This window comes from Bemisia tabaci, chromosome 8 (genome assembly GCF_918797505.1).
Source record: "Bemisia tabaci chromosome 8, PGI_BMITA_v3".
In the NCBI taxonomy this organism is placed as follows: domain Eukaryota; kingdom Metazoa; phylum Arthropoda; class Insecta; order Hemiptera; family Aleyrodidae; genus Bemisia; species Bemisia tabaci.
In genome coordinates, this window is record NC_092800.1 from 11,672,749 (window position 1) to 11,700,691 (window position 27,943).

Here is a 27,943-nt window from a genome sequence, read left to right on the forward strand (position 1 = left end):
TCACGGATAAATTGAAATAATCACCACTAATCCCAACAAAAGTAGAGGCATTGATTTTTAAACTGGACCCATCAAAACACCGAAAAATCAACCAAAAAGAATAGCGCACTCCATTTTTTTAAAAGAAATTTGAGGCAAATGAATTTCTACATCACAATTCACAACGCGGGAAAGTTTCACTATTAGAGGAAATCTAAGATCTGACACCATGATTATCGATCAGTTGAGGGTGTTTAGAAATTTCTCTCATGGGAAGTAAAACATTACTCGCTAAATCGAAGTTACATCACGCAACTAAACTTGATGTCTCTGTTCTGGCATTGAGAGGCTTTGGCGTCAGATAACCTCAATGAGCAATCGACACGATTTTCTTCATGATTCTCGCGAACTCATCCTTCGGATTTTTCTTTGGCGCAACTATTTGATTCCGATATTTTCAAAATCGTGCCAAACGTAGCTAATTTTTTTCAAGAGAAAAATTACTTCAGGAATAATTGACACGAGAAAATGTAGACATTTTAATGTACCTTTACTGTATTTAGATATACACAATCAAGACTTTCAAGAACTTGTACAATAAATTAGAAGCACAATTTTTACATAATATTATTTACACTCAAAAATTAAAACATAAAATAAATTAGGTATCTCATCGATAAAATAACAAATAAATTAAGAATCACAATAAGTTGAACCAAACATTGACTTTCAGAATAAATTGGAAAAAGGAGAGAAGTAAAAGGAAAACAACTTTGTAACTTAATCAACATATTTAGCTTGTGGGTCATTGGGTCATGAATGACATGTGTAACTGTGATGGGTCTCAAAAAAATATCAGTGAGAATAAAATGTGATGCTTTGGGTTCACGGGAGGGCCAAGTCTCCCAGTTTTTATCTCTTCTCGAGAATTTTAAATTTCTGAGGGAAAAGGTTGTCTCCCTACACAGGATAAAGCAAATTTTCAGTGCTGCAACCGTATTCAATAGCCAGTATTATCTTTACCCATCCTATTTCATCCACTCTGGAGCTCACCTAGATGGTGAAAGAGAAAAAATTTAAGCAATTTTTGAATACGTTGCCGTGATTGGAACTTTAAAAGATTTTTAAAATTAAGAAGGAGTGTGATGTTTTTCGTGGAATTTCAACTTTTCGAATACATTAATTAACATTCTGACAGAAGTGAAGACCAGGATAGGAGTGATGTTGTTTTTGTATGGTTACATTTCTATAGGCTTGATGTTTAAAAGTACAAATCACAGGCGAAGGAGAGATTTGAGGGAAGGAAAGGATTGCTCCTCGAGGCTTGAGTCCTCTTCACTGAGAGTTTAGACTTGTCGCGTCCATTTTTAATTGGATCCAGTTTTTCAGTCTCAGATTGGTGCTAATGGTGTCCCAACAAGAACGGTCAAAAAGTTGACACTTTCGCCAGTTGGAAAGATTACATACTGACAAGAACTACGAAATTGTAGAGGCACGACACAGAGCAAACAAAGTGACAGAAGAAATGGAAGAGAAAGACTTGGGAGTCAGTTGATGGATTGCGAAAGCAAGTGCTCAACTCTTTGGTCATCAGCCATCATTATAGGCAAATCAGTTTAGTTGTGTTTCATCTCTCTTATCAGGAAGAGAAAGATTTGGGAACCAGTTGATGGATTGCGAAAGCAATTTTTCAACTCTTTGGTCATGAGCCATCATTAGGCGCAAATCAGTTTAGTCGTTGACTTCTAAAAGTAACATCTACACCATGGGACATAGCAGTGCGGGGTCTCTAAAATATATTGCCTCTGCGGGCCGATTATTGAAATTGATGGACAAAGCTGTAGACAAACATATTTTAATGCCAATTTGGCTGGCTTTCGTAGAACATGGTAAACCGATTGAAAAAATAATCGAGCTATATAAGCCAATCGTTTTCAATCATTTTACCATACTAGACAAAAAAGACGAAAAGGGATATGGAGGGATCCTATTGGTGGAAACAGGTGGTTGCAATGGACAAAGGCAGTAGGTAATAGACTAACTAACGGCAACCCACGAGTAACGCAACAGTTAGTCCATCATCTTCTCCCATAGTCTATTGGAACCACACATTGTAACCAATAAGATCGCTCCATACTCCCTATGTCCTTTTTGCCTATCACTTTGTCCATCAATTTCAATAATCAGCCCGCTGGCTACAAACTGTATGAATCTATTTGACCGAGTATGACATCAGAACCCGAGATGTCTCTGTGAATGAACTCCATTCGAAGCCAACCCGCTAAGAATCAACCTTAAGAGATTTCGGCGAGTTGACGACGCACGGTGGATCGAAACCTGCAAAAAGTCGGACATGGGCGATTCTCACAAATAGTCATTTCATTGATGTAAATGTCTTCCCAAAGAGTTATATTTTATGATACAGGTATTGGTTTTCAATTTTTTAACCCCAGTTTAACGCACACAGCCTCCTAAAGTGGCTCAGGCGGCACTCGAAAAATGTTGCCTCACTCGGGACAAACCGTTCGCCTGTTGGTATTTCCCTCCGATAGATTTATGACAATTTCTGACTAAAGTAGCTTGTCCTCCTCTTTAAGTAGAATATATTTCACTAATAACAAGTTAAAATATCGCTATTTTTATAAGCGGTATTCTTGCTTAAAAGTACCCTCCTCAATACCGTAAAAATAATAATATAGCTAGACTTTTAACTAGCTATTTCAGCGTATTTCAGGGAAACCTTTGTATAGCAGTGTTAACTGATCCCTGAAGATTCATTATCAAGAAAAATTGGCTGCTCCAAAGTGCCCTTTTGGGAATAAAGCTTAAATGATTTTGAAAAAGTGAAGTTCATAAAATGGTGGCTCGAGAGAATTCAAATTTCACAGGTCTGTGGCGAATAAACACCGGGCATTTGATAGGTGATCTGTATGTAATTTTTAGTGCTGAGTCCGAAAATGACCTTGGTTTTTCTCCAACACCCACCGATTTTCCGGAAAATTGAGATTTTCCACTTAAAATGGACTTTTCGGGAAATGTGATTTTCCGGAAAACTGGTGCATGGTAAAGAGAAACCAAGGTCATTTTCGAATCCAGGAGACAAAAATACATGAGAAACAAATGCGTGGTTAAAAAAATGTCCACGTTGTTTCAGATAACGGGGTTTTCCTCTCAAATGTCCTAATCGACGCATATGGTACTGATCCGTTTGTTTTGCGTCTGAAAAGACGGGAAAATTATATCAAGTTGGTGTCTAATGGAGCATTTTTCATCCACTACTTGATGCTAAAGTCAAAAATGGCCTAAATTCTTTTCTATCTTCTAACTATTTCCCAAAAACTCGCGTTTTTTGACATCGGATTTTTTTTTTTTTTTTTTTTTATGTTTAATTTCTTCGGAAAATAAGAAGTTAATAGAGAAAATTGAGGTAATTTGAGCTTCAGCAGCAATCATTAAGCCGAAGAAGCTCCATTAGATACCTAAGTATAAATAAAGGCAGTGTACAATGGTGACTCGCGGGGCCCTTAATTAGGAAGGCTCGGATAATACATGATTTGTGTTGATTGATGTGTATTTGATTTGTATTTTTCTCTCATCTTTTTCCCCCTTGTCATTTTCTTTTGTTAGAAAGCTAAAAAAGGTGCCCCAGGAATGAAGGGGAAAGGAGATCCTCTGTTCTCCTCTCAAAATTTTCGGATTTCTATTAATTCATTTTTTGAGGGAGAGGAGGGGGAATGGTAAAAGAGATGAGTAATATACGTTTTATATACGATATTTAAACATTTTACCAGAGAGAAAAGTCCATTGAACACTTAAAACTTCGATTGAAATGAGTGTAGAAAGTTTAAACTTATCTGTTGTTAAACAATATCTCTTTATTTATCTGAAATTGTGCCAAAATACATATCTAAACCCAATAATCAGGAAAATAGTCATCAAAAATGAAATCTGCGACGAAAAATACATAAGGATCATGTATCCTGATTTATTTTATGAGCGCAAACACTACGTAAATGAGCAAACCAAGTCGCGTGATGTGCCATGTCCGGCCTGCCCTATGACTCGATCCACCGTGCGACGGGTGACTAGTACTCCTTGGTGTAGATCCTCTCGACCTTTGACCTGGATCGTGCGGTGGGTTTCTGGCCGGTGAGGGTGTTGACGCCCTCCTCCCAGTGGGCCTGCCAGTCCTCCTTGATGAGGTCGCAGGCCTTCTCGGCGATCATGACGGTGGGCGCGTTGGTGTTGCCGGAGACGATGTACGGCATGATGGAGGCGTCCACCACGCGGAGGCCCCGCGCCCCCCACACGCGCAGTCGCGGGTCCACCACCGTCGTCTCGTCCGCCGAGGGACCCATCTTGCACGTCCCCACCGGGTGGTAGATCGTCATCGTGTAGTGTCGTGCCTGGAGGGATCGGAAAGAAGAAGTAGTGATAAACTTGCAGTGAGGGACTACATTTTGCAATTGGTAAGTTGCGCAAGTCACAGGATCGTGTTTTGATGCTTGAGTCTTGGGCCTTGTCTCCACGAGCCGTTTCACGAGATTTGTCCCAGGGAAAAATTCCACTTACGAAGTTGGGAAAAATATTGAGTTAATCAATATTTTTCCCAGTACCAAGTATGGTACTTGTACCCCTAGGACCCACTGAGAGAAGAGGAAGAAGTGAAAACGAATTGTACGATATTTTATTCATTACTACATTGTTAATGTTTGTTTAGTTAAAATAATGTGTCTAATTGTCAATTGAATGCAATTATTATTTTAATCCCGGTTAAATACTCGACTTTAACCAATTTATCTTCCCTCGAAAACTAGTCGCAGGACTGTATGAGCCCCGTCCCGTGGAGACGGTAACTGGGAAATATTCCAGAAGTTTCATTCCTGCGATTCGAACTTGGGACAAATCCCATGAAAACGTCCCGTGGAGACAATAAGGCCTTCTAGATTACTTTAAAATAATAAGATCAGTCCAAACAGCAACTTTTTGCGTTCACATTAACCGAGATATCGTCCTTTTAAATGCCGTGATTTTGACGTCATCCACCGCGTAGTGACACCCTTGGTTTCTTCCACCTTGCTTTCATCAGTCAGGGGAACACACATTCGCACGGTCTAGTCAACATGTAACATGGATAAAAGCAAGGTCGAAGAAACCAAAGGTGTCACGACCACCGTGGGTGACGTGATAAACCAAATTTTTTCAAGCACGATATCTTGGTTAATATTGAACGTAAAAAATTTCTATTTGCACGGATCTTATTATTTATGGCAAATCTACAAGACCCAAGCATCAAAACACGATTCTATGACCAGCGCAACAGACCCATTCACGGAGAAAAATGTTCCGTTCGATTATTAGGTATTCCAGTTAATTTTTCCATTGTTTTACAAACTCAAAAAATACACCAAGCGTTTCTTCTTCTTCAGCGAACGGCTAGGGCATCGCCCGGTTTGTCAGGCCATCCAGTATCGATTAGCACAATAAAATTTATAATTCTATAAATATTAGAACATCTAAAAATCACTAAAAATAAAGCATACACTTAAGTCCTTTATTTTTAGTGATTTTTATATTTTTGTTCGTTCTTATACGCTTGGTAGTCCTTTGACTACCAAGCGTATCAAACAATTTAATATTGCCAAAAAATTACTAAGCTGTGCTACTTTAAGTATTGTGCAATGTGTTATCTTACCTGACACTCCCACCATTCGTCACATAGAGGCTCATATTCTTCGCAGCCTGGTATAGGATTCGTATGCAAACTCATGTTGTACCTGGAAAGTGCTTTTGTTTGACTGAACATGAATCCAATCTTCCCACCTTCAACCTGTAATGTAAATCCACTAGTTAAGAAATTGTGAGGGAATACATCCAAATTGAATACTTTTTACCTAAAATTCAATGTGATGAAAGCGAAATCCTTGATCAGAGGAGCCAGACAACCAGGATTAATAACTCGGGTTGGGCATCTCCTCGCACTGAGTGCTCACACTAGCATTTCTAATATTTCTCATAATTCTGTTCATGAATGTTCACTCTGTTCATCCAACCCCAGAAAGTGACAGCTGTTAATATTTTTTTCCGTAATCATTCGATAATAAATATTTCCAGCGGGCTAATTTTTGAAATTGATAGAAAAAGCTACAGACAAAGGCGACGCACTGAAAATAAGCCATCCTATTGGCGGGAGCGGGTGGTTGCAATGGACAAAAAAGGCACGTAATAGATTAACTAACGGCACCTCAAGAGACCCTATATTTAGTCCATCATTTTCTCCCCAAGTCTATAAGAACCACTCATTTCAACGAGTAGGTTCGCTCCTTACTCCTAATGTCTTCCTTGTCTATAGTATCGTCCATCAATTCAAACAATCAGTCCGCAGGTGCGAATTGTAATAAAACTTGGCGCAGGCGGAGCGCCTTCAACTCGGAGTGATACCTCACAACATTACCTCGGAGGTAAAATAGTTGCTTCTTACAGAAAATTCCACCAAAGATCCGACGCGTCACTCTCGGCAATCCGCGAAAGACCCTATAGATAGTCCATTATCTTCCCCCTCAGTCTATGACAACTACCCGTTCTGACCAACAAGATCGCTCCATGTTCCCTAAGTCTGCTTTGTCTATTGTTTTATCTATCAATTTCAACAAGCAGCTCGCGGGCATTTCTTTATTAGTTGCCAAACGATTCATAATTCGGACAAAAATACAGGGTGATCCAGGGTTAAACGGCCAAACTGCTGGAGCGTGTTAAGTAAGAAAGTTAAGTTCCGTAAACCTATCTCTGTGTGGACAAGGCCTTCCATTTATATGAAATGAACGCAAATATAATGAAAGAAAATGTGATTTAATAATTTTAACTTCCGCCGCCGTGCTGCGCTGACCGTGCTGTGTGTCATTTTATAGAAATATTATGGTTAGAAAGAACAACATTGATTTAAGGCGGCACACAATTCGGGTTTTATTTTGACATTACATCATACAGCGCTCGCGGTTAAGACGCGACTAAATTAGCAGTAATCAGCACATTACGCGCTCGAGGCAAAATCCAGTCACTTAGAAGGTGAAACGCTCTGAAAAGATCCTCTCCCCGGAAAAAACAGTCTCAGCATTTTTAGTTCTGTCTCTTTTACTCTTGTTATTATTTATGGCTTTTATCTCACTCTCACAGGTATTTTTCAGCTGGAGAATCATTCCAGGGTGCTTCACTTCTTGGAAGACATGAACACATGGTTGTCACTTTCACTTAGATACCTTCATTTTTATTTGTGAATTTTTACCAAATCTAACACGCCCCCTTAAAAATTACACCAAAAAAAAATGCGCTTAAATCTAACACAATATTCAATAATCAATTTTATTCTTAATTCATAATAGACCTTCATTCTTTGAGAGGAATATTTTTCAACATGTTCTTTACGCAAAATTCATGCTTCTCTTTTGCTAATCCTTTTGTCAGCACATCGGCAACCATGTACATTAAGCTTCCGATTAAATTCTGGTAGGGCACATTCTCCAAAATTTCTTCTTCTATTTCAATCCCCTGTTTTCCTTTGGACTCACTCACTTCTAGGGGAGTTTTCACAGGGTTACATTCTGACATCTTAAATCTTTTGAGTAAAGACAATGCATATTGTTTTTGCGACAATGCTACACAACTCTCACCGTCATTCCAAGAAAATTCTATTCCCAATGCATGTTTAATTCTACCCAAGTCTTTTATCTTAAATTCTAGTCTTAATCTAGTCATTAATGCTTCCTTTTTCTGCATATTATTAAAAATTACAAAGAAATCATCGACATATAGAGCAATTATCAGAATCGATCCTTCATGAACATCAAAGAAAATACAATTTTCCAGTTGTGATTGTTTGAGACCAAAATCAAGCAAAACTGTTTTAATTTTTATGTTCCAACCCCTTGACGCCTGTTTTAAGCCGTACAGCGTTTTTAACAATTTACAAACTTTTCCTTTTTCAACCTCAAAACCTGATGGTTGTTGCATGTAAATTTTCTCTTCAAGCTCTCCATGCAAAAACGCCGTATCTACATCGATATGGTGTATTTTTAATCCTTTTAGCATTGCAATCGCAAACAAGTAACGCAAAGTCCCAATTCTTATCACTGGTGAGTAAGTTTCAAAAAAGTCAATATTTTTTCGTTGACTGTATCCACAGGCAACCAGTCTCGCTTTGTATCTTTCTGGTCTACCGTCTGGTCCCCTTTTTATTTTAAATACCCATTTACATTTTATGGCTGTTCCGTTCTCGGGTAATTTAGTCAATTCCCAGGTTTTATTATCTAACAGGGATTGGTACTCAGCTTGCATGGCAGCCCGCCATTCATTGGATTGTAGAGCCTCCGCAACACTGCTTGGCTCCTCTGGGTCGAGTATCTCGTTGGCAAGGACCACGGTCTCAGGTTCCGGATATCGCGCGGGTGCGCGTCGCTCACGCACGGGATGCTCCCTTTGCTGCAAATTTGAGTCACCAGAGTTAAAGTCTGACCTTGGTGGATTCCAGTCCGAGTCACCGCTGTCACTATCTACGTCAGATGATCCCCAGGAATCTGCATTCGAATCGTTCAGCTGACTATCCGCGCCCCCTTGCACTTCTTCCTGGTCGTTGACACTACTGTCCTCGATTATTACTTCACCACTCGCGTCATCGGGTTCGCGTTTCAAAATTCCGCCCGCCTCGATTCTTTCGACTATGCGAACGTTACGCGCACGTATTATTTTCTGCTCGACCGAGTCGTACAACCGATATCCATTCGGCGCGTATCCCACAAACACTAGCTTTTGGCCACGATCGTCAAGTTTCTTCAAGTAGCCGGTATTCTTCGCGTACGCGTCACTCCCGAAAATTCTTATGTTCGCCAAGTTTGGCTTTTTATTCCACCATTTTTCGAATGGCGTCTCGTTCATTCCCCTTTTCGGTGAACGGTTCATCAAGTATGTAGCCGCTAAAACCGCTTCACCCCAGAGTTCTTTTCCAACACCACTGTCTTGAATCATCGCACGCGCTTTTGTCATGATTGTTAAATTTTTACGTTCCGACGTGCCGTTAAGTTCTGGGCAATACGGAATAGAGTAGTCCAGCTCCAATCCTCGGTCTTTGCACCACTTTTTGAATGCGCCGCTCGTGAATTCTCCTCCGTTATCCAAGCGTAGTTTTATGCTCTTGGTCTTCTGCTGCACCTCCAGTTTTATTATCATATTTTGTAACTCTTCACTTGCTTCACTTTTGTTCCCGAGTAATTCCGTCACAGTGAACCCCGAAAAATCGTCCGTTAACGTTATAAAATACGATTTTCCATCAAAAGTTTTCGGCTCGATAGGTCCGCACAGGTCGCTGTGCATTATCTGGAGTTTTTCGGTTGCTTTTACCCTCGCACTATTATAGGGCAGTTTCGATAAATTCGATTTTAAACAGACATCGCAGTTTTTGCACTCTTGCACAATATCGCCCTTTTTATTTAATTCAACTCCGTCCGCGATTTTTTCAAGCACTTTAAGATTCGCTCCTCCGAGATGACCCATTCGTCTGTGCCAATCAGGTTTTAAATTCATCACTGATAGCGCTTCATTTTTGGCTTTACTAGCCTGCAACTTCACTGTGAATAGTCCACCTTCCGAAAGGCTTCCGCGCAGGATCGTCTCCCCCTCAAACTTAATTTTTACTCCATCCTTATCGAAGGTTACTTCTCCACCGGCTTTTACCACGGCACTCACGGACAGCAAGTTCGCGCACACTTCGCGGGAGAACAATACGCCTTCCAAGGTGCACTCTTGTGCCAATACCGACCCTCTTTTCGCGACCTGTATATCATAACCTTCTTTCGCACTTGACACTCGTTGGTCCGACGATTCCGGTGAACGCAGTATGTCCCCTTGATTCGTCATGTGACTCGTACATCCCGAGTCCACGATCCAGATGTTATCCCTCGGCTTTTCATGCAGGGCCAAGAACGTCACTTGCTTCTTTCCATCACCATTCTTCTGAACATTGTTGCTTCTGTTCCTAAAGAAGCAGGCACTGTCCACGTGATTGTCCTTTTTGCAGATTCCACATCGTTTTCCACTGCTTCCCGCTTCACCGTAGGATGAGTCATCAACCTTTTTATCAGACTTTCCGTTTAATTTGACTTTGCAGTCGCGTCGTAAATGTCCAGGTTTTTTGCAACGGTGGCACCTTCTCTTTTCTTGGCTGCCGAAGAATGCAACTGGTTCTTCCTTCTGTTCAGCTTTATGCTTACTTTGTTCCAAAACTATGCGATTTTTAAGGGTTTCGAGAGTTTTATGTGCCTCAGGCAGAAAATCGAACCCTGTCACAAAGGCTTTCCAGCTATCGGGCAGCGACTGCAAGATTTTATTTATCAGCATTTCATTTTTAAGAGTGTGATCTATCCCTTTCAACTGGGCAAAGAGATTCTCTAATTTTGCTACATGGTTCATTACGTCTGCACCCTTCGTGTAGGTCACACCATAAAATTCACGGTACAAGGTACTCTTTTCCTGCTCGGTATTATATCCATAAATGTTTTTAAGCGTCGCCCACATTTGAGCCGATGTCTCACATGTCAGAATGTTTGTTAGCAAAGTTTTTTCAATTGTCGTGATTATTATCTTTTTCGCTGCTGCGTCATTTGACAACCATTTCTTTTGTTTTTCTTCGTCAACAAGGGACTTTGTTTCCTGCCCACTGACAATATTAAAGAGTCCCCCAGCCTCGAGGAATATCTGGGCTTCAAACTTCCAGATCTGATAGTTGCAAGACCCCTTGAGTTTTGTGATATTAATATATCCAGCTTTATTCAGTACCGACTCCATATTTACTCTTATTTGATTCTTAGACTTTCGGAATTTTATGAGGTTTTATTTCTATCAAGTTTTCAATTTTTAGTAGGTTTTTATTTTATTTTTTATTGGGTTTTTATATCCGCACTTATTTCCGCGATTTTAGTTGTTCTTCCTTTTTTATGGTTTTTATTGTTATGGTTTTTGATTTGTAGAGTTCCTAATTGTTAACACACCCCGCTCAAATCACTCAATTCAGATAACCCGAGATCGTCGCACTTCTGCGAGTTCGTCCTTGAGTTTTTTACACTTGCGCCTGACGTAATACAGTCCCAAGAACACCACTAATACGACGAACAATCCATAAAGCGTCATGTCATTAACATCAAGATCATTCCGTATTATTACTTCCTCGTCGTTGAACCAGCCCATAGCTGCTATAGACACTTGCACTTATTCCAAGAGGATTTCCAGAGACGAGAACAAGCTGCACGATCCACACACGCGCGAACACGAATGAATATGCTGCGCTCTGCAACCACGTCGGACCCGACGAACTCAATTTCGACACACGCGAATATTTCCGAATATTTTCAAAATAACATTTTTATTTTTATTTTCATTTTTCCGCACTTGTAGCGACCACCTGGGCCCATAACCTGTCATTTTATAGAAATATTATGGTTAGAAAGAACAACATTGATTTAAGGCGGCACACAATTCGGGTTTTATTTTGACATTACATCATACAGCGCTCGCGGTTAAGACGCGACTAAATTAGCAGTAATCAGCACATTACGCGCTCGAGGCAAAATCCAGTCACTTAGAAGGTGAAACGCTCTGAAAAGATCCTCTCCCCGGAAAAAACAGTCTCAGCATTTTTAGTTCTGTCTCTTTTACTCTTGTTATTATTTATGGCTTTTATCTCACTCTCACAGGTATTTTTCAGCTGGAGAATCATTCCAGGGTGCTTCACTTCTTGGAAGACATGAACACATGGTTGTCACTTTCACTTAGATACCTTCATTTTTATTTGTGAATTTTTACCAAATCTAACACTGTGTTCGGCGCAACGCGTGAAGTATTCCTACGATCTTGTATGCGCTATGCGTTTCACGTCGACCGCTGCTGCACGCACTGTGTTTGACGTAATGCTTGAAGTATTCATGCGGTCTTGCAGGCGCTATGTGTTTTACGCCGCCCGCTGCTGACCGCAGCGACTGCACTGTCTTTGACGCAATGCGTGAAGTATTCATGCAGTCTTGTAGGCGCTAATATGTGTTACATGCCGACCGCCGAGGGTTTCTCCTTTTCATCTCAAGTTCTCATTATCTTTGCTCTCTGCGCTGCGCCGTTCCAAGCCGAATTCTGTGTTCGGTTTTTCTCTTAGTCTTAACTCGACTAATTAAAGATGCTGTCTATTGTATCACAAAGAGACGACAAAATCAGAGATATACTCGCAGGAACTGAGAGATTTTGTCACCTATTCTCGTTTGTAATTTTTTTTTTTCTGAATCCGATTTTTCTTTATAGCTAAATTTAAAAAAAAATTGCAAAATTTGCCGCCCCTTTTTGCCGCCATGGGCCGCGGCCCATGTGGCCACCCCCTAAATCCGGCCCTGTCTGGCCGGGCTGTGGTCCAAACCCTGGATCAAACTGTACAGCATACTTTGAGTGAAATGCACCTAATCCTAAAATTTTTCTCTTTTTTTTCCACGGAAAATGCGTGATGATAATTACCATGGTTGCGATGTCCTTGGGGTGGCTGAGGTATCGGGGCTGGATCTCCGGGTAGACGTAGGGGTCCTTGCTTTTGAGGCGGATGTAGCCCCTGCTCTCGGGGCGGAGGAGGAGGGGGGCGATGGTGATGGCGTCCTGGTAGAGGATCGGCTCGAAGACCTGCGCGTAGAACTCGTCCGTGATCCCGTTGTTCCGTCGGTTGAACATCCCGCCGTCGTCGTTGTCCCCGGCCGTCGCGAAGTACAGCTGGATGTCCGGCCAGTCGTCCGACGCATTCGCGTACCTGTTATCGAAGGCATTTTTCATTAGCCAAGTATAATTGGACAATACTTTGCAACTAGGAGCTATAATTATTCTTGGCTCTTCTGTAAAAACCCTCACGTGCATAGAGAAACTGATGGGACGTACGTTGGTTTTAAACTGGGCCAGAAATCGAAGTTCCCAATGGACCACTAGACAAGGTACGAATTTAAGCAAACTGATACATGTTTCTCAACCAGAATTTTACGTAGAACACGATTCTTACAACGGAAATTACTGAAACCAACTCCTAATAAATATATTAACGTTTTAATTTCAAATCGGTTACGAGGAATTTGAACTGCCCGCTCACAAGAAACTCAAAGCTCTACGTGAGTCAAATCGTGCACTACAACGGTTTCAGCAAGCTTCTCAATCGAGCAATGTTCGCAGGAATCGCAGAGGCTGTCATTATAACGTTTAGCGCGCGATGTGAATCACGTAGAGCATTGAGTTTTCGTGAGCGGGTGGTTTGAATTTACGCATCAAGAATCATTAAATATCTTCGTAAAGAGTTGATATCGGTGATTTTCGTTGTGCACACCGTGTTTTACGTGAAATTTTGGTTAAGAAACATGTATCAGAATGCTGAAATTCGCGCCTTGTCTAGTGGTCCATTCTTGGCTCTTCTGTAAAAACCCTTATGTGCATAGAGAAGCTGACGGGACGTACGTTGTTTTTAAACTGAGCCAGAAATCGAAGTTCCCAATTGTAAACTGGACCGCGTTAAGCAGAAAGGTGCCAAGCCACATCAGCTATTGCCAAATTCAACTGGGAAATTTTATTTTTTATATGAGAACGTTTATGCGGGTACCGTTGAAAAGTTACGGGAAATTGCCTCGCACTATGCGGAAAATGCACTGACCACTGAAATTCGCACAAAAATCCGCAAAACCGTTTCCATGTAAAAAATTAAATTGCCGAATTAAATTTGTCAGTAGCTGATGTGGCTTGATTCTTTTCTGCCTAACGCGGTCCAACTGTACAGCCATGCTAAGGAAGAACGCCGTATGAGCCTCCAGACGTTGCCACATCTCCTTCAATGAAAAACGAATTTACCGGAAAAATTATGAATACTTTCAATTAAATTTTACCGACGATTTTGTTTGACAATTCAATTCAATCTAAATTATCCGCAAGTTTCAAGGGAAAAGATAGAAACTCTTCTTCAAAAATGAATATTTTATCCGGTGAAATTTGGCAACTCTCGAATATTCATACGGCGTTTTACCTTAAGTCGGCAGTGTAGTCCAATTACTCAAGATTGGGAGCAAACCTCGGGTGATTAAGACAGGAATCGCTGAATTAGAAAAAAAACTTTCCTTGCTTAGTTTATTTTGTCCAAACGACATTTCGGACTATATGAATTAAATAAGAAAAGTTCGAGTTTTCTAATTTTAACCGATTCCAGTCTTAATAAAATGTACCTTTTTTGCCTTTTAGCCTTCTTTTATCATTATTTCTAAGCTTCCGGTGGTCTACTAACAAAACGCTCGAGTAAGATGCATGGAGATTACAATGTAGGTTTCAAACACCGAATATCTCCTTCCATGGAACACAGGTCTCCGATTCAAGTAACTAAAGTTTTTGGTCGTAGAAACAGAAGTCAGATTTTAAAAGGTTGTTATAGTTGAAATGTTGAGGATGTAGCCTTCAGCTTCATCTGCTTACATAGTTGCATTATTTTCATCCCTTTCTATTTCATAGCAAGTTATCGAGTCGTACCTCGTGTTGACGAAAGCATGGGCTTCTCCGAAAGGCTGAACGTAGAGGGGTCCATCCTCCTCGAGCAAGAACCTCCGAACAGTGTTAAGGGTGAGCAACCGGGGTAACACGACAGCGGCTCCGATGGGTTTAGACTCGACGGGCGAGGTGAGCAGATAGGTCACACCACCCATCGCCGGGTGGTCTTGTAGATTTTGGCCCACTCCTGGTAGAGGCAGAACCGGGTTCACACCCACCTCAGCCAAGTGGTGAGGGTCACCTACACCCGAGAGCATCAGCAACTGGAAAAAGGAAAGTATGGGCGCCTTATAGTCACAGATAGTAATTAAAAAGAGGAAGTGCTGGTTGCAAAAGCAAAAGATTGGTCTGCATTTGCGCTAAGTACTGCCTTTTGGTTGGCTGTTGCCTGTGAATAAAGTAACCCATTTGTTGTTTATAGAATTCCACTTGAACAACACCATTTTGTACACGGAGAAAAAAACTTCTTGCATGGGACCCGAAGTTGAAGTCATATGGATCTCTGAAGTTTTCGGATCTCGCATCCGAAAACTTGAGGTCCAGCTGCGGAAGTTCGGGTCAGACATCTGAAGTGCTTAGGTACATACCGAAGGGTTTGGGTCACGTATCTGAAGTATCCGGTACGTACCTGAATACTTCAGATGTCTGACTCGAACTTCGGTAGTTGGGCCTTAAGTTTTTGGATGCGTGATCCGAAAACCTCAGAGATACATATGACCTCAACTTCAGGTCCCATGCACGAAGTTTTTTTCTCCGTGTAATGAAGGTGAAAAATAGTGGATGATATAGAATATATATGATATATGTAATAGAGGGTGATAAAAAAGTGATAATGTTGTAGTGACCGATAGAATCCTTTTTTCAGAATTCATCAAAGAAATAATTTTCTAGATCCATGTGTTAACATTTCGATTGTTTTCTTAAAAACCAGGAGACGAGTCTCATTGTTGTTCACCAGCATGCTTTGTTACAATTTTTTTTCAAAAGATTTCAACCGTTGCCGACTCCCAATCTCAGTTAGCAATCGCCGGCGATTTGCAAGCAGTATAAGTGTAAACCTGTCAAATTGCAATCATTCGCATCTTCAGAATAAAGCTGTCATCAATGAAGAGCTTCAAAACCCTGGAGCGCCTTCAAATCCGAGCGATACTCTCCGCTTTGCCAGGCAGTTAGTTTAGTTGCCTATCCGAACCAAACCCAACTATAATCACAAACTTCACTGCGCACGTACGCTAGGGTGGGACTTATTTTTTTAAATCGACAAAACCAAATGTTGCACGGTCTTAAATGGTTCTATGTGATAAAAAAACACGGTAGCCAAGAGGATTTTGAGAAAAAAAATTTTTAACCCGGCGCGCACAGGGCCTAAACATCGAGATTTTTTTGGTTTTTTAGGCATTTTCGCCGTATATTTTTGATATTTTTGCCAGCAACACAGATTTGACGCTAGATGTCCAAAAATTGGTAAAAACCTAGCACATACCTTGCAGATTAAGGGAAAATTTTTGTTTTTCTCCTAGGTCACTTTCACTTCGCTTGGTAATGCCGAAACTCTCCGCTCGGCAGCTCTAAAAATCGAAATTTCGCCGTTTTTTAACGTATAATGAACTTTTTGAGCAACCTATAATGGTAGTAAAAATCCGAAAATTTGTGGAAAGCAAGTCCATACCATCAGTATGGAAGGGCAAATGTCAGAAAACTCCTAGGTCTTTCATTTTCTGCCAAGCTATGCATACAATGTTGGAAAACCCGTCAAAAATAGCTCAATTTTGACCGTTTTTTCGCGTTCGAAAATTTATTGGACGCCCTGTAATGACAATGAAGGTCCGAAATTTTGTGGAAAGTAAGTTCATACCATTTGTATGGAATAAAAAATTTTACTTGGTTCCTCCGTCTTATATTCTTCGCCCTGCGATACCCGAAATGGCAGCGAAAACGTCAAAAATACCTCAAATTGGCCGTTTTTGGAGAATTTTTTTGAACACCTTGCAGTGGCAGTGGAGGTCCAAAAATTTGTACAAAGTAAGTTCATACCATCCGCAAGGAATAAAAAAATCTACTTGGTTCCTATGTCTTACATTCCTCGTTGTGCGGTGCCCGCAATCACTTCGAAAACGTCAAAAATACCTCAATTCGGCCGTTTCTTCAATGGCGAAATTTATTAGACACCCTGTAATGACTCTGGAAGTTCGAAAATTGGGGGAAAGCAAGTCCGTACCACTAGTATGGAAGGGCAAATTTCAAAAGATCCATAGATGTTTGATTGTTTGTCGCACGGTGTCTTCAGATACACAAATAAGTGAAAAATACCTCCATTTTGACCGGTCTTTCGCCATCAAAATTTCATAGACACCCTGTAATGACAGTGGAGGTCGAAAACTTTGCTGAAAGTAAGTTCATTCCATCTTCATGCAATAAAAAATTCTGCTTCGTTCCTATGTTATGCATTCCTCGTTGTGCGGTGCCCGCAATCGTATCGGAAACGTCAAGTGTACCCGAATTCGGCCAATTTTTTTTTACCCAATTACTTTTGAGACACCCTGTACTGACAATGGAAGTCCGAAGCTATGTAAGAAGCTAGTGTTGAAAGAAAGCAATCGATAAATTTAGGTATTTTTGAAGTGTTCGCCTCACTTTAGGGCGTCTAACGACAACAATAAAAAATGCAAGGGTCTTAGAAAAATTGCCGTTCCTTAGTGATGTACATACAACGTATATTTTCTTGCACTTAAAAGAGTTGCCGATGACATAACAGGGTGCCAAAAAAATTTTTCACACGAAAAATTGGCCGAATTCAGGTATGTTTGACGTTTCCGATACGATTGCGGGCACCGCACAACGAGGAATGCATAACATAGGAACGAAGTAGAATTTTTTGTTGCATGAAGATGGAATGAACTTACTTTCAGCAAAGTTTTCGACTTCCGCTGTCATTACAGGGTGTCCATTAAATTTTGATAGCGAAAGCCCGGTCAAAATGGAGGTATTTTTCACTTATTTGTGTATCTGAAGACACCGTGCGACAAACAATCAATCATTTAAGGATCTTTTGAAATTTGCCCTTCTATACTAGTGGAACGGACTTGCTTTCCCCCAATTTTCGAACTTCCAGAGTCATTACAGGGTGTCCAATAAATTTCGCCATTGAAGAAACGGCCGAATTGAGGTATTTTTTACGTTTTCGAAGTGATTGCGGGCACCGCACAACGAGGAATGTAAGACATAGGAACCAAGTAGATTTTTTTATTTCTTGTGGAGGGTATGAACTTACTTTGTACAAATTTTTGGACCTCCACTGCCACTGCAAGGTGTTCAAAAAAATTCTCCAAAAACGGCAAATTTGAGGTATTTTTGACGTTTTCGCTGCCATTTCGGGTATCGCAGGACGAAGAATATAAGACGGAGGAACCAAGTAAAATTTTTTATTCCATACAAATGGTATGAACTTACTTTCCACAAAATTTCGGACCTTCATTGTCATTACAGGGCGTCCAATAAATTTTCGAACGCGAAAAAACGGTCAAAATTGAGCTATTTTTGACGGGTTTTCCAACATTGTATGCATAGCTTGGCAGAAAATGAAAGACCTAGGAGTTTTCTGACATTTGCCCTTCCATACTGATGGTATGGACTTGCTTTCCACAAATTTTCGGATTTTTACTACCATTATAGGTTGCTCAAAAAGTTCATTATACGTTAAAAAACGGCGAAATTTCGATTTTTAGAGCTGCCGAGCGGAGAGTTTCGGCATTACCAAGCGAAGTGAAAGTGACCTAGGAGAAAAACAAAAATTTTCCCTTAATCTGCAAGGTATGTGCTAGGTTTTTACCAATTTTTGGACATCTAGCGTCAAATCTGTGTTGCTGGCAAAAATATCAAAAATATACGGCGAAAATGCCTAAAAAACCAAAAAAATCTCGATGTTTAGGCCCTGTGCGCGCCGGGTTAAAAATTTTTTTTCTCAAAATCCTCTTGGCTACCGTGTTTTTTTATCACATAGAACCATTTAAGACCGTGCAACATTTGGTTTTGTCGATTTAAAAAAATAAGTCCCACCCTAACGTACGCTCGTGAGAGTGTGCTAGCTGGTGCCAGGTATCAAGCACTCAAGAGGATTAAAGTTTGTTTTAATTCCCAGCATAATAATCAGTACTTTCCATCGTGTTTCATTACTTTTAAATTGTAAAATATTTTTAACTCAACACAAACAGATTGCAATTTTCCGGCGATCGCTAATTGCCTGGAACGAATACACCAAAATCGATTTCCTATATACTAGAAGTAGAAATCCAAATCGAAGGAACTTTAGAATTGGAAAAATCTTTGATCCTTCCATGCGGCATCTATTGGGCTTTCCAATACGGAAGAAAATAAATTGCTGATTCAACAATTCAATCGATAAAAACAGCGAGTGCAATGTTTTAACGTAGATTTTACAACAAAAAAATGCTACTCTAACCACATTGTAAACTAATTTAACCACGGGGGTGGTTAAAGTAGCATTTTTTATTGTAAAATCTACATTGAAACATTGCACTCACTGTTTTTAGCAATTGAATTGTTGACTCAGCAATTTAATTTTTTTCCGTGAAGCTTTTGGAAGGTTACTCACCTGTGGGGAACCAATAGCACCTGCGGACAGGATGACTTCTTTCTCGGCCATTACTTTGATGGGCACACTTCCAGCTTTTCGGAAGATGACGCCTGCGGCTTTGGGCACTCCATCTGGTCCGACGTCGAAGATGATCCTCTCAACGTGAGAGAACATGCTCACGTGTAGGTTGGGTCGTTTCCTGATTGGTCGCAAGTATGCTTTAGCCGTGCTGCACCGCAAACCGTCCTTCACAGTAGCTGTAATTAAAATCCAAGCTTAGCGTGTGCGAAACATTTTGTAGGGGCGCCAAAACAGCTCCACATCATAAAAAGCTTGGAGGATTTCCTAATCTCCAAAAGAAGGGCCAATGAGGAGCTTATATCCATGAAAATTTTGAAAAATTAAGTCATCCCTGGAGCCATGTTACGCTGGGAACGGAATTGTATTTCGATGGATTAAGCTTTATAGACTAGCAAAACTGTCATGATAGTGAAGATAGCCGTAAGTAGAAACATGCAGATTTGGGGAAATGGGCTCACTAGCGTCTGAGCGGAAAATTTAATTGAGAGAAGCCCCCGCTCTCCGTCAAATTCCCACCAATCATCCGAAAGACTCTCAGAAATCGTTTGAATGATTAAAAATCGACCAATTTTATTTGAATTAGATAAAAGGGGTATTATTCATTTTAATATTAGGCCAGTGATAGGGATGACAACCGTAGGTGCTATCCTCTGTATGCTTTCATGGTTGCGTTTTGGACCCACACATTACACTCATTTCTAGATTAGAAATTAACAGAAAAAGGCGTCATTTACTTAAACGTACTGCTCTCATCGGTTTCCTGGCGGAATAATGCTGCTTATGGCTGCTCTGGAAAAAAAAAACACCTAGAGTCGAGACTCTTAAAAACATCGGCAAGAAAAAATACTCTTGATTCAATCGGATTTTTGCTTAAATCAAGAACCAAGCCTCTCAATTTCAGCGGATTTCGTTTTGATTAAAGCAAAAATTTGATTGAATGAAGAGTATTTTTTCTTGTCAATGTTTTCAAGAGTCTCGACTCTAGATCCAATGTGTTTTTTTCCAGTGCGGCTGTTTTGCCCAAAACTACGTCATTTTTGGCGCACTTATGGCTTTCTCATATGTCTTGTCTTCCTGAAAATTAGACGAAATCTGCTATTTTGGCTGTATCAGGGATTTCATCAAGAAGAGTTTAGACTAATTTTGATACAAATTCAATTTCGAAAATTTGAGAGTGCGACGGCTCTCCTCGCTATTACGGCAGTACTCAATATCTCGTATTCAATGTGAGGAATGCGTAGCATCATCCTTGACATTGCAGATACATCTAGAACGCAATTTCTGACCGAGAGTCTTTCGACGGATGCGTGCGAATATTCTCCAAAAACTCTCTGAATGTTTTGAGATGGAGCATGATTACCTTGGAAGTAGGAGATGCCGGTTTGTTTGGCTCCGTTGTAGTCGACGATGTCGTATCCGAGCTCGGGGCCGGCGGAGACGATGTCGTGCGTTATCATGGACTTGAAGCGGAACTCCTCCACTTGCAAATACCCATCGTGGCCGTGCCACTCGTCCTCCATCAAGTGCGGAATGTTCACCCTCTCCGCCTTCTTGAAGTACGGCAGGCAGTCCTCAAAGCTCCATCCTGAAAGTCGACAAGAAATAGGACTTCATTCAAAAAGTGTGTAAAGACGAGATTTTCGACAGCACTGGAAAAAAAACAGATTGGATCGAGAGTTCAGACTCTTAAAAACATCGACAAGAAAAAATACTCTTGATTCAATCAGTTTTAAGCTTAAATCAAGAACCCAGCCTCTTAATTTGAGCGGATTTCCTTTTGATTTAAGCTTAAATCTGCTTGAATCAAGAGTCCTTTTTCTTGTCAATGCTTTCAAGAGTCTGGACTCTAGATCCAATGTGTTTTTTTTTCCAGTGAGTTTTCTGGTTTCTCCGGAAAACTCACAAGGCAGATGTTGTAGGGAACATGACATTTTGATCCAGCGGCAAAAAATACATGAGGATCATCTTTAACCTCTTCCAACCTCATTCTTGCATTCACAACCCTTACTTGAGCCGGCCAGGTTGGCCTAGTGGTCAGCGCGTCTGACTCCAGGTCAACAGGTCCCGGATTCGAATCCCGGTGAATTTTTACGGAATGAACCAGTAGATCTGCTGAAACAGATTCTACTTGGCCCTAATCCCGGAAAATTTGAGAAAAAAAACCCATTTGAAATCTATTGGTACTGAACTATTAGGTGTTTTGGTGGAGCGCCAGAGAGTGCTGCCATAAAATGACATGTATTTACATAATTAAGATCTTATTCAATTCTTGCCTTCAAGATAGTCTCCCACTGAAAATGTATCGATCGTTGTAAGAATGGTATTATAATTCATCGTACCATCATCTTTAACACCATTGTTTTCCTTCTGTTACAGGTACGATCGATGCTTCTTCTACCCTACAATTCGTATTGAAACCATCGTATCGTAAGAACCTTTCGATCATTACTATAGCGCTTTCTTTCAAAATTGACAAACTTTATAGCATAATATGAACGGTCTTAAACAGAAACAGCCTAACTGTAGCAGATGTTACCCAATTTCTTTTTGAGCTGTACTTTTCTATCAGAAAATTAGGCAATATTCTGACTCGGAAATTTGTAAGTATATTCTTTTTGACCTGAGGAAAATTCAGAACAACTTCTACGGCGTTATGTCGTTTGGTTTTCTGTGAAGATGACCTCCAAAATGAAATGCAATTAGACTGATTATGTCTAAACCCATCTCTATAACCAAAGCAACCATTTACGTGACCCGTTTTATTTAAGCTGCTGTCTCTCAAAGAGCTTTGTGGGAAACGGAATTGTTATTAATATTTCAAACGTTAACCGAATGTTCAACAAAGTTATATAAGTTTTTACAAATCGTACCCATCGAATACTATAGTTAATGCGAATAAACAGCAAAAACACTTAAAGTTTTTCTTCGGGGAGGAATATGGAAATAATCATAAAACTGCCGCGCTAAGGAAAAACGCCGTACGAACATCCGGATTGTTGCCAAATTATCATTCACAAAACATTTATTTTTGAGGAAATTTGTAAACATTTTCCCTTGAAATTTTCAGATACTTTAGGGTAAAGTACCAATAACATTCTCCGAAGAATTGAAAGAAGAATATCCTCAAGTTTCCTTGAAAATTTGGTATGCAGACAGTACGTCTACAGAAAAAAGGGCTACCTTTTTTTTTAGTCTACCGTCATAACGTCTGCATTAAAATGCCTACTGAAATTAAGTCTCCAGTCAAATATGTCTACGCTATTAAAATGACTACGGTTTGTTTGCCCACTCAGAAAATGTCAAAATACTTATGTTGGCCACTAAAAATACATTAAATATATTTATAAAATAAAAAAATAAATAAAATATATATAAAATATACATGTTGATATTTTTAGAGTCAATTATTCGCGAAATGTGACTCACAATTTTTACGAATCAGTTTCTGCTGCAATGGATGCTGCACTGCAGCATCCACAGCCTCATTCTGTCTTTGGGTATACACTTTCAAATGAGATTCTTATCAGATGACATAAATACGTACTTTGACATTTTTGGAATAGGCAGTCAAACCAGAGACATTTTAATACCGCAGACATATTTTACTATAGACACTATTTTAATAGGCATTTTCACGTAGACATTTTGACTGTAGACCAAAGAAGGTAGCCCTTTTTTTTGTAGCCCTTTTTTTTGTAGCCCTTTTTCTTGTAGACCTTCTGTCCGTAAACCGAAAATTTGTATTTTATCGGAACAAATTTGGCAACATCTGGAGGCTTTTACGACGTTTTTTCTTAGCAAGGCAGGACACTAACCAGTATTTCCTTCCGCTTCCCATCTGTCGTAATCCCTTTTGTTTCCACGAACGTAGAACATGGCATTTAGACCGCTGGATCCACCAAGAACTTTGCCTCTTGGCCAGTTAGATCGAGCTTCGTTGAGTCCCTGGCAAGCGTGTTCCTGGGGCTCAGATTTGTACATCCAATCGAACGGCGAGAACTGAAGGGCCGGGTACAACATGGGTAGTTGCATCAGCAGGGTCTCGTCTCCACCAGCTTCTAGCAGTAGCACCTGATGAAAATCATTAATAGTGGCTCTTGAAAATCAGAATGATCAGTCGCGAGGCGTGAATGATCGATTTTTGATATTTCCTCATTTGAAGCTATGGTAAAAAATCGTTTATGAAGGTGTTCGTTGCGAACACCTTGTTTATCGATCCTTTTCCGTAGATTTAAATGGCAGATCAATCGAGATATCGCAAAGTACGCCACGCCACTCAGAAGGTTGCGTATACCATTGTGTGTTGTGTAAGTCATCCTCCTTATTGATTGAATTGATTAAACCAAAGCGATGTATTGCAGTTTTTTGTTGCTAAAGCCTTTTTGACCTGACGATCATCATCAAAGCAAAATTGGACCGGGTTTAACAGAAAGGAACCAAGCCACATCAGCTATTGCCAAATTTAACCAGGCACTTTAATTTTTTACGTAAGAACTTTTGTGCGTATTCCTTTGAAAATTGTAAGGAAATTGCTTCGTGCTTTGGAGAAAATTCACTGAAATTTGCACAAAAATCCGCACAACCGTTTTCATGCATAAAATCAAATTGCCGAATTAAATGTGGCAATAGCTGATGTGGCTTGGTTTCTTTCTGTTTAACGCGGTCCAATTTACATACCTTACACTATCGCAAAATTTACAACAACTTTTTTAAAACAAACAACTTAATTACAATTCTTCGTATCTACTATGAAGTCGACACTATCACCCAGGATTTCCCAAGATTGGAAAGCTTCGAAATCGCATGGATCCTTATGGCGGACAGAATGTTAAAACTGACTTTTTGATGCTTAAAATTGGAATTTGGGTGCAAATTTTTCACAGAATATGCATTAAGGCTAGTTTTACTTTGAGTCATTAATATTTCAAGTTTTTCAAAAACTGAACTTATGCTCCTTCCTTGTCATCCAAGCCCTCAATCATCGTTCACTTAACATAGTATCTTGATTCTACTTACCGACCAATTAGGGTTCTCAGTTAGCCGGTTGGCGATAACGCAACCGGCCGATCCGCCACCAACGACGATGAAGTCATATTTTCCGAACATCTTATTAACGGGTGTATCCCTTATCCGATGCTCTTCATCCTCCACGTCAGGCCGATACATTTGAATGACCAAACGAAGGAGGACCAAGAGAGCCATTCCGGGACCATACGAGTAGGCTATTCGAGCCGTTGAGATACCCACCAACGCCCTCGGTGGGATGTTGAGCGTTGTTTCCGAGGTAGGCGCCATTTTTTCCTGTGGTAGGAAAATAATGCAATATACTTGTATAGGGTTGCCACAGTCAGGGAATGCCGAGAAAACCGGGAAATATCAGGAAAAATAATGAAAGTGTCAAGGAATCATTTGTATGTCACCTTCATTTACTCTTTAGAATGGACTCAATTAGGGTAGTAAGTCCCAGAATAGAGATGTTGCATGTGTGAGGGATTTCAGATTTGACCATTGATTCTTATGCAAAAGTTCGCGAGAAACACGATGGTGCCACTGGTTTTCTCTGAAATCATCTCCCAAGCTCAATAAAAGCACTCAAAGTGAGGCCAAAATGGAGGGGATATCCCACCCTACCCTGAGAGTCCACCTCTACATCAAAACAAACTCTCCTTACATCTATAGGGAGCAAATACATTAGCAGGGTTGCCACTTTATTTGGGGACTCCAGAACTGAAAACACGACAACCTTGCTAATGTATATCCTCCCTATCTTTGCATGGAGCGTTTGTTTTGATGTAGACGTGGACTCTCAGGGTAGGGTGGGATATCCCCTCCATTTTGGCCTCACTTTGAGAGCTTTTTTTGAGCTTGGGAGATGATTTCAGAGAAAACCAGTGGCACCATCGTGTTTCTCGCGAACTTTTACATAAGAATCAATGGTCAAATCGCAAATCCCTCACACATGCAACATCTCCATTAGGGTGGCAAGTCCTAGAATTGAAGCGAGTACACGCATCCTCAAAAATGGACTATCCGCATGGAGAAAAAAACTTCGTGCATGGGACCCGAAGTTGGGGTCATGTGGATCTCTGAAGTTTTCGGATCACGCATCCGTACTTTGAAAAAACCGAGAAGCACGCAATCTTTAGTTTTATAACCCATTTGTACCTCGATCTTTTAGAGTCAAATACGTAAAATTTTGAGCGTTTGGTTGCGCGCACACCTCGCTGCAGCACAATAAAAGTACAAAATGTACAAGAAAAAATTAAAGTGTTTTGGAAATCATTAAATTTGACACGGAACCACCAATATTTAAAAAACACACATTATATTATTATTCTCCTTTGATAAATTAATACATATTTTTCCCCATCAATTTAAATGAGAATAATCAATGCAGAGTGTGCAAACATTTCAAAATTATGAGTTAAAAAAGTCTCATTCATATATATATATATATATATATATATATATATATATATATATATATATATAATATATATATATAATATATATATATATATTCGCTTTATAACGCACTCTGGCGTTCTACGACACCCAAACGCCAAAAAGGCTGACTATGCGAGTATAAATATGAAAGCTCAACAGAGCGGAGCGGCGTGCTGCCAGCGCGAGAGGCTCACTGACGCCTACAAACCTAAGTGGATACTTCAGGAGGTGCGCGGACAAAAAATCGTTGACGAAATGTCCTATAACCTTTTCAAAGTTTCGGCAATATTATATTCGGAGGTTTTCGCGAAATTTACCTCTGAAGTCCGCTATAATCCCTCCAATGTTTTGATTATGGACGTGTTTCCTCATGATTCATATCGCGTGACCAATCAGAAAATTACTATTAATACTCTCATAGTTCAAATATTAACAATTTCCTGAGTTGAATGTAAATCCTTCTCTGACAGAGTATCTGAGAAAGTTTGTGAAGTTCGGATTTTAACAGAAAAGTAGGTCACTCATAATTGACTATGAGGTACACAGTCAGACGATTGTGTCGATTGAAGGTAAAACATGATTATTATATGAATTCCGGAACAAGAAATTCAAAATTTGACAAAACGTGCTTAAAAGTACAGTTCCAATTTGAATGAATATTGACATTAAGCATGCTTGTTGATTTCGAGCTCATATTTGTGCAAAATCGGCCGAAATTGACAAGCGACAATTGGACTGCATTTTGCAATTTGGAACTATAAATTCTGACTCACGTGAAAAAACACTTATGTGCATAGGTAAACTAATGGCGCGTACGTTGTTTTTAAACTGGGCCCGAATTTATAGTTCCAAATTGCAAAATGCAGTCCAATTCTGAGACCGAAATTCGAGTGCGCGGAACTCTTTTTTTAAGCGTATTGTCAGATGATAAGGCTACCCAAGTAGCATAGTTAAACAGAAATATTGAAATTAAGTCGCATAGCGTACTGAAATTGCATTGTTTTCAAGAATTAGGTAACTCGCAATATTTTTACATAATTTGATGAATTAATGTCAATTTTAAACTATGAATGACGGTTTTCAGACGCAGTTAAATTCATTAGAGAGGTATTCAATTTGCAGCTCAAATAATCATTGTAATTTATTTCATTTTTATTGCAATGATGCTCAATAAGATGAGTCCCTTCAATCCGTAGGTAGGCCACACACACAACACTCTAATATAATAGCAATGATTTTATCGCGTAATCGCAATTATTTATACCACGCGTTTTCACTGCGCTTCATGTGTGAGAACCATGGATATACATAGATGTAATGGAAATCAAACTGCAAGTTTCACTCATCTCTACCATAAAATAACTTTCGATTTTGCAAAACTTTTCGTCATCCTTTTACTCCGTCCCGGTTTTATATACCAATGGCCTCGTCTCAATTTTTAAATTGTAGGTTTTTAATTAAACTGTATCCTTAAAACAGTTAGGTACCTACGTGAAAGAAAAATCAGCTTACCTTTCAGTCAGTTTTCTTCCAAAGCAAGCGACGATTCCTTCCTGTAAACTTGGATCACTGAGGCACGTGTTATGCTTTTAGCTGGATAAAAGCTCAATCTCGATGAAACTTAACGATGCAAAACATGTTTAAAACATATTTAAATGAATTATTAAAATTACCGTTATTACCCTGAAAGTGATTGCCTGAGAAATATTTAAGCGTATTTGCTTACCACTGATTCTTATCAACATTTAAAAGATTTTTCCATGGTTATTGCACTTATTTAAAACTTAACTCAAGAAAAATAATGGAAAAGTTAGGAACTTTTTTTTAATTGAAACTTTTAATGTAATAAATTAAAACGTTGACTAGGAAAATGCGCACACTCTTGAAAGTTTTCCACTTCTTCAACTATGCCAAAAGCATATTTAAATCCCGTTCAGACCTAGATTTCACAATTTTGATGAATCCATGGAAGTCCAAGTAGCACTGGTTAAATTCACGTTCCTCGCGTGGTTCCACAACCCGAAATCGCCGATCAAAACGAAGTTGACTATCAAAAATCCGTTTGGTCTGTGATGCTGATACCAGAGGACCTGCCGAATCTATCGCAGCAAGCCATTCCAATTGTGACTGATAGGAACCGCCATATGTCCAGCATCAATGATTTTTGACCGTGTCTTCTGCCGCGAATGTAGGTCCGTGTTAGTGAATTTTTTTGACCGAAGCCGACACTCAGTAAATACACCTCGCACGCTGAAACAA

The 27,943-nt window shown here is 39.9% G+C and overlaps 2 protein-coding genes across 2 annotated transcripts in view; one reads left to right on the forward strand and one right to left on the reverse strand.

The window, feature by feature from the left end:
• Positions 1 to 27,943, forward strand: part of Flo2 (flotillin-2) — a 224,906-nt gene that overhangs the window by 147,357 nt on the left and 49,606 nt on the right. The gene's annotated exons all lie outside the window — the stretch shown is intronic.
• Positions 511 to 27,887, reverse strand: LOC109033431 (glucose dehydrogenase [FAD, quinone]). Its single transcript, XM_072303528.1, has 9 exons — positions 27,197 to 27,887; positions 24,254 to 24,538; positions 23,053 to 23,308; positions 20,598 to 20,822; positions 19,175 to 19,413; positions 14,545 to 14,825; positions 12,520 to 12,802; positions 5,675 to 5,809; positions 511 to 4,385 (listed from the first exon to the last, which is right to left on the reverse strand). The coding sequence occupies exons 2-9, from the start codon at positions 24,530 to 24,532 to the stop codon at positions 4,065 to 4,067; spliced, it is 2,019 nt and encodes a 672-aa protein (XP_072159629.1). The 5' UTR covers positions 24,533 to 24,538; positions 27,197 to 27,887; the 3' UTR covers positions 511 to 4,064.

Excerpts from the sequence above, each read along its gene's own strand:
- LOC109033431 (XM_072303528.1), bottom strand. The coding sequence starts at position 24,532 with ATGGCGCCTACCTCGGAAACAACGCTCAACATCCCACCGAGGGCGTTG. Across the intron at positions 14,826-19,174 it reads GTGCTATTGGTTCCCCACAG|TTGCTGATGCTCTCGGGTGT; the intron begins GTGAGTAACCTT and ends TCCTTTTTCCAG. Across the intron at positions 12,803-14,544 it reads CATGCTTTCGTCAACACGAG|GTACGCGAATGCGTCGGACG; the intron begins GTACGACTCGAT and ends CTTCGATAACAG.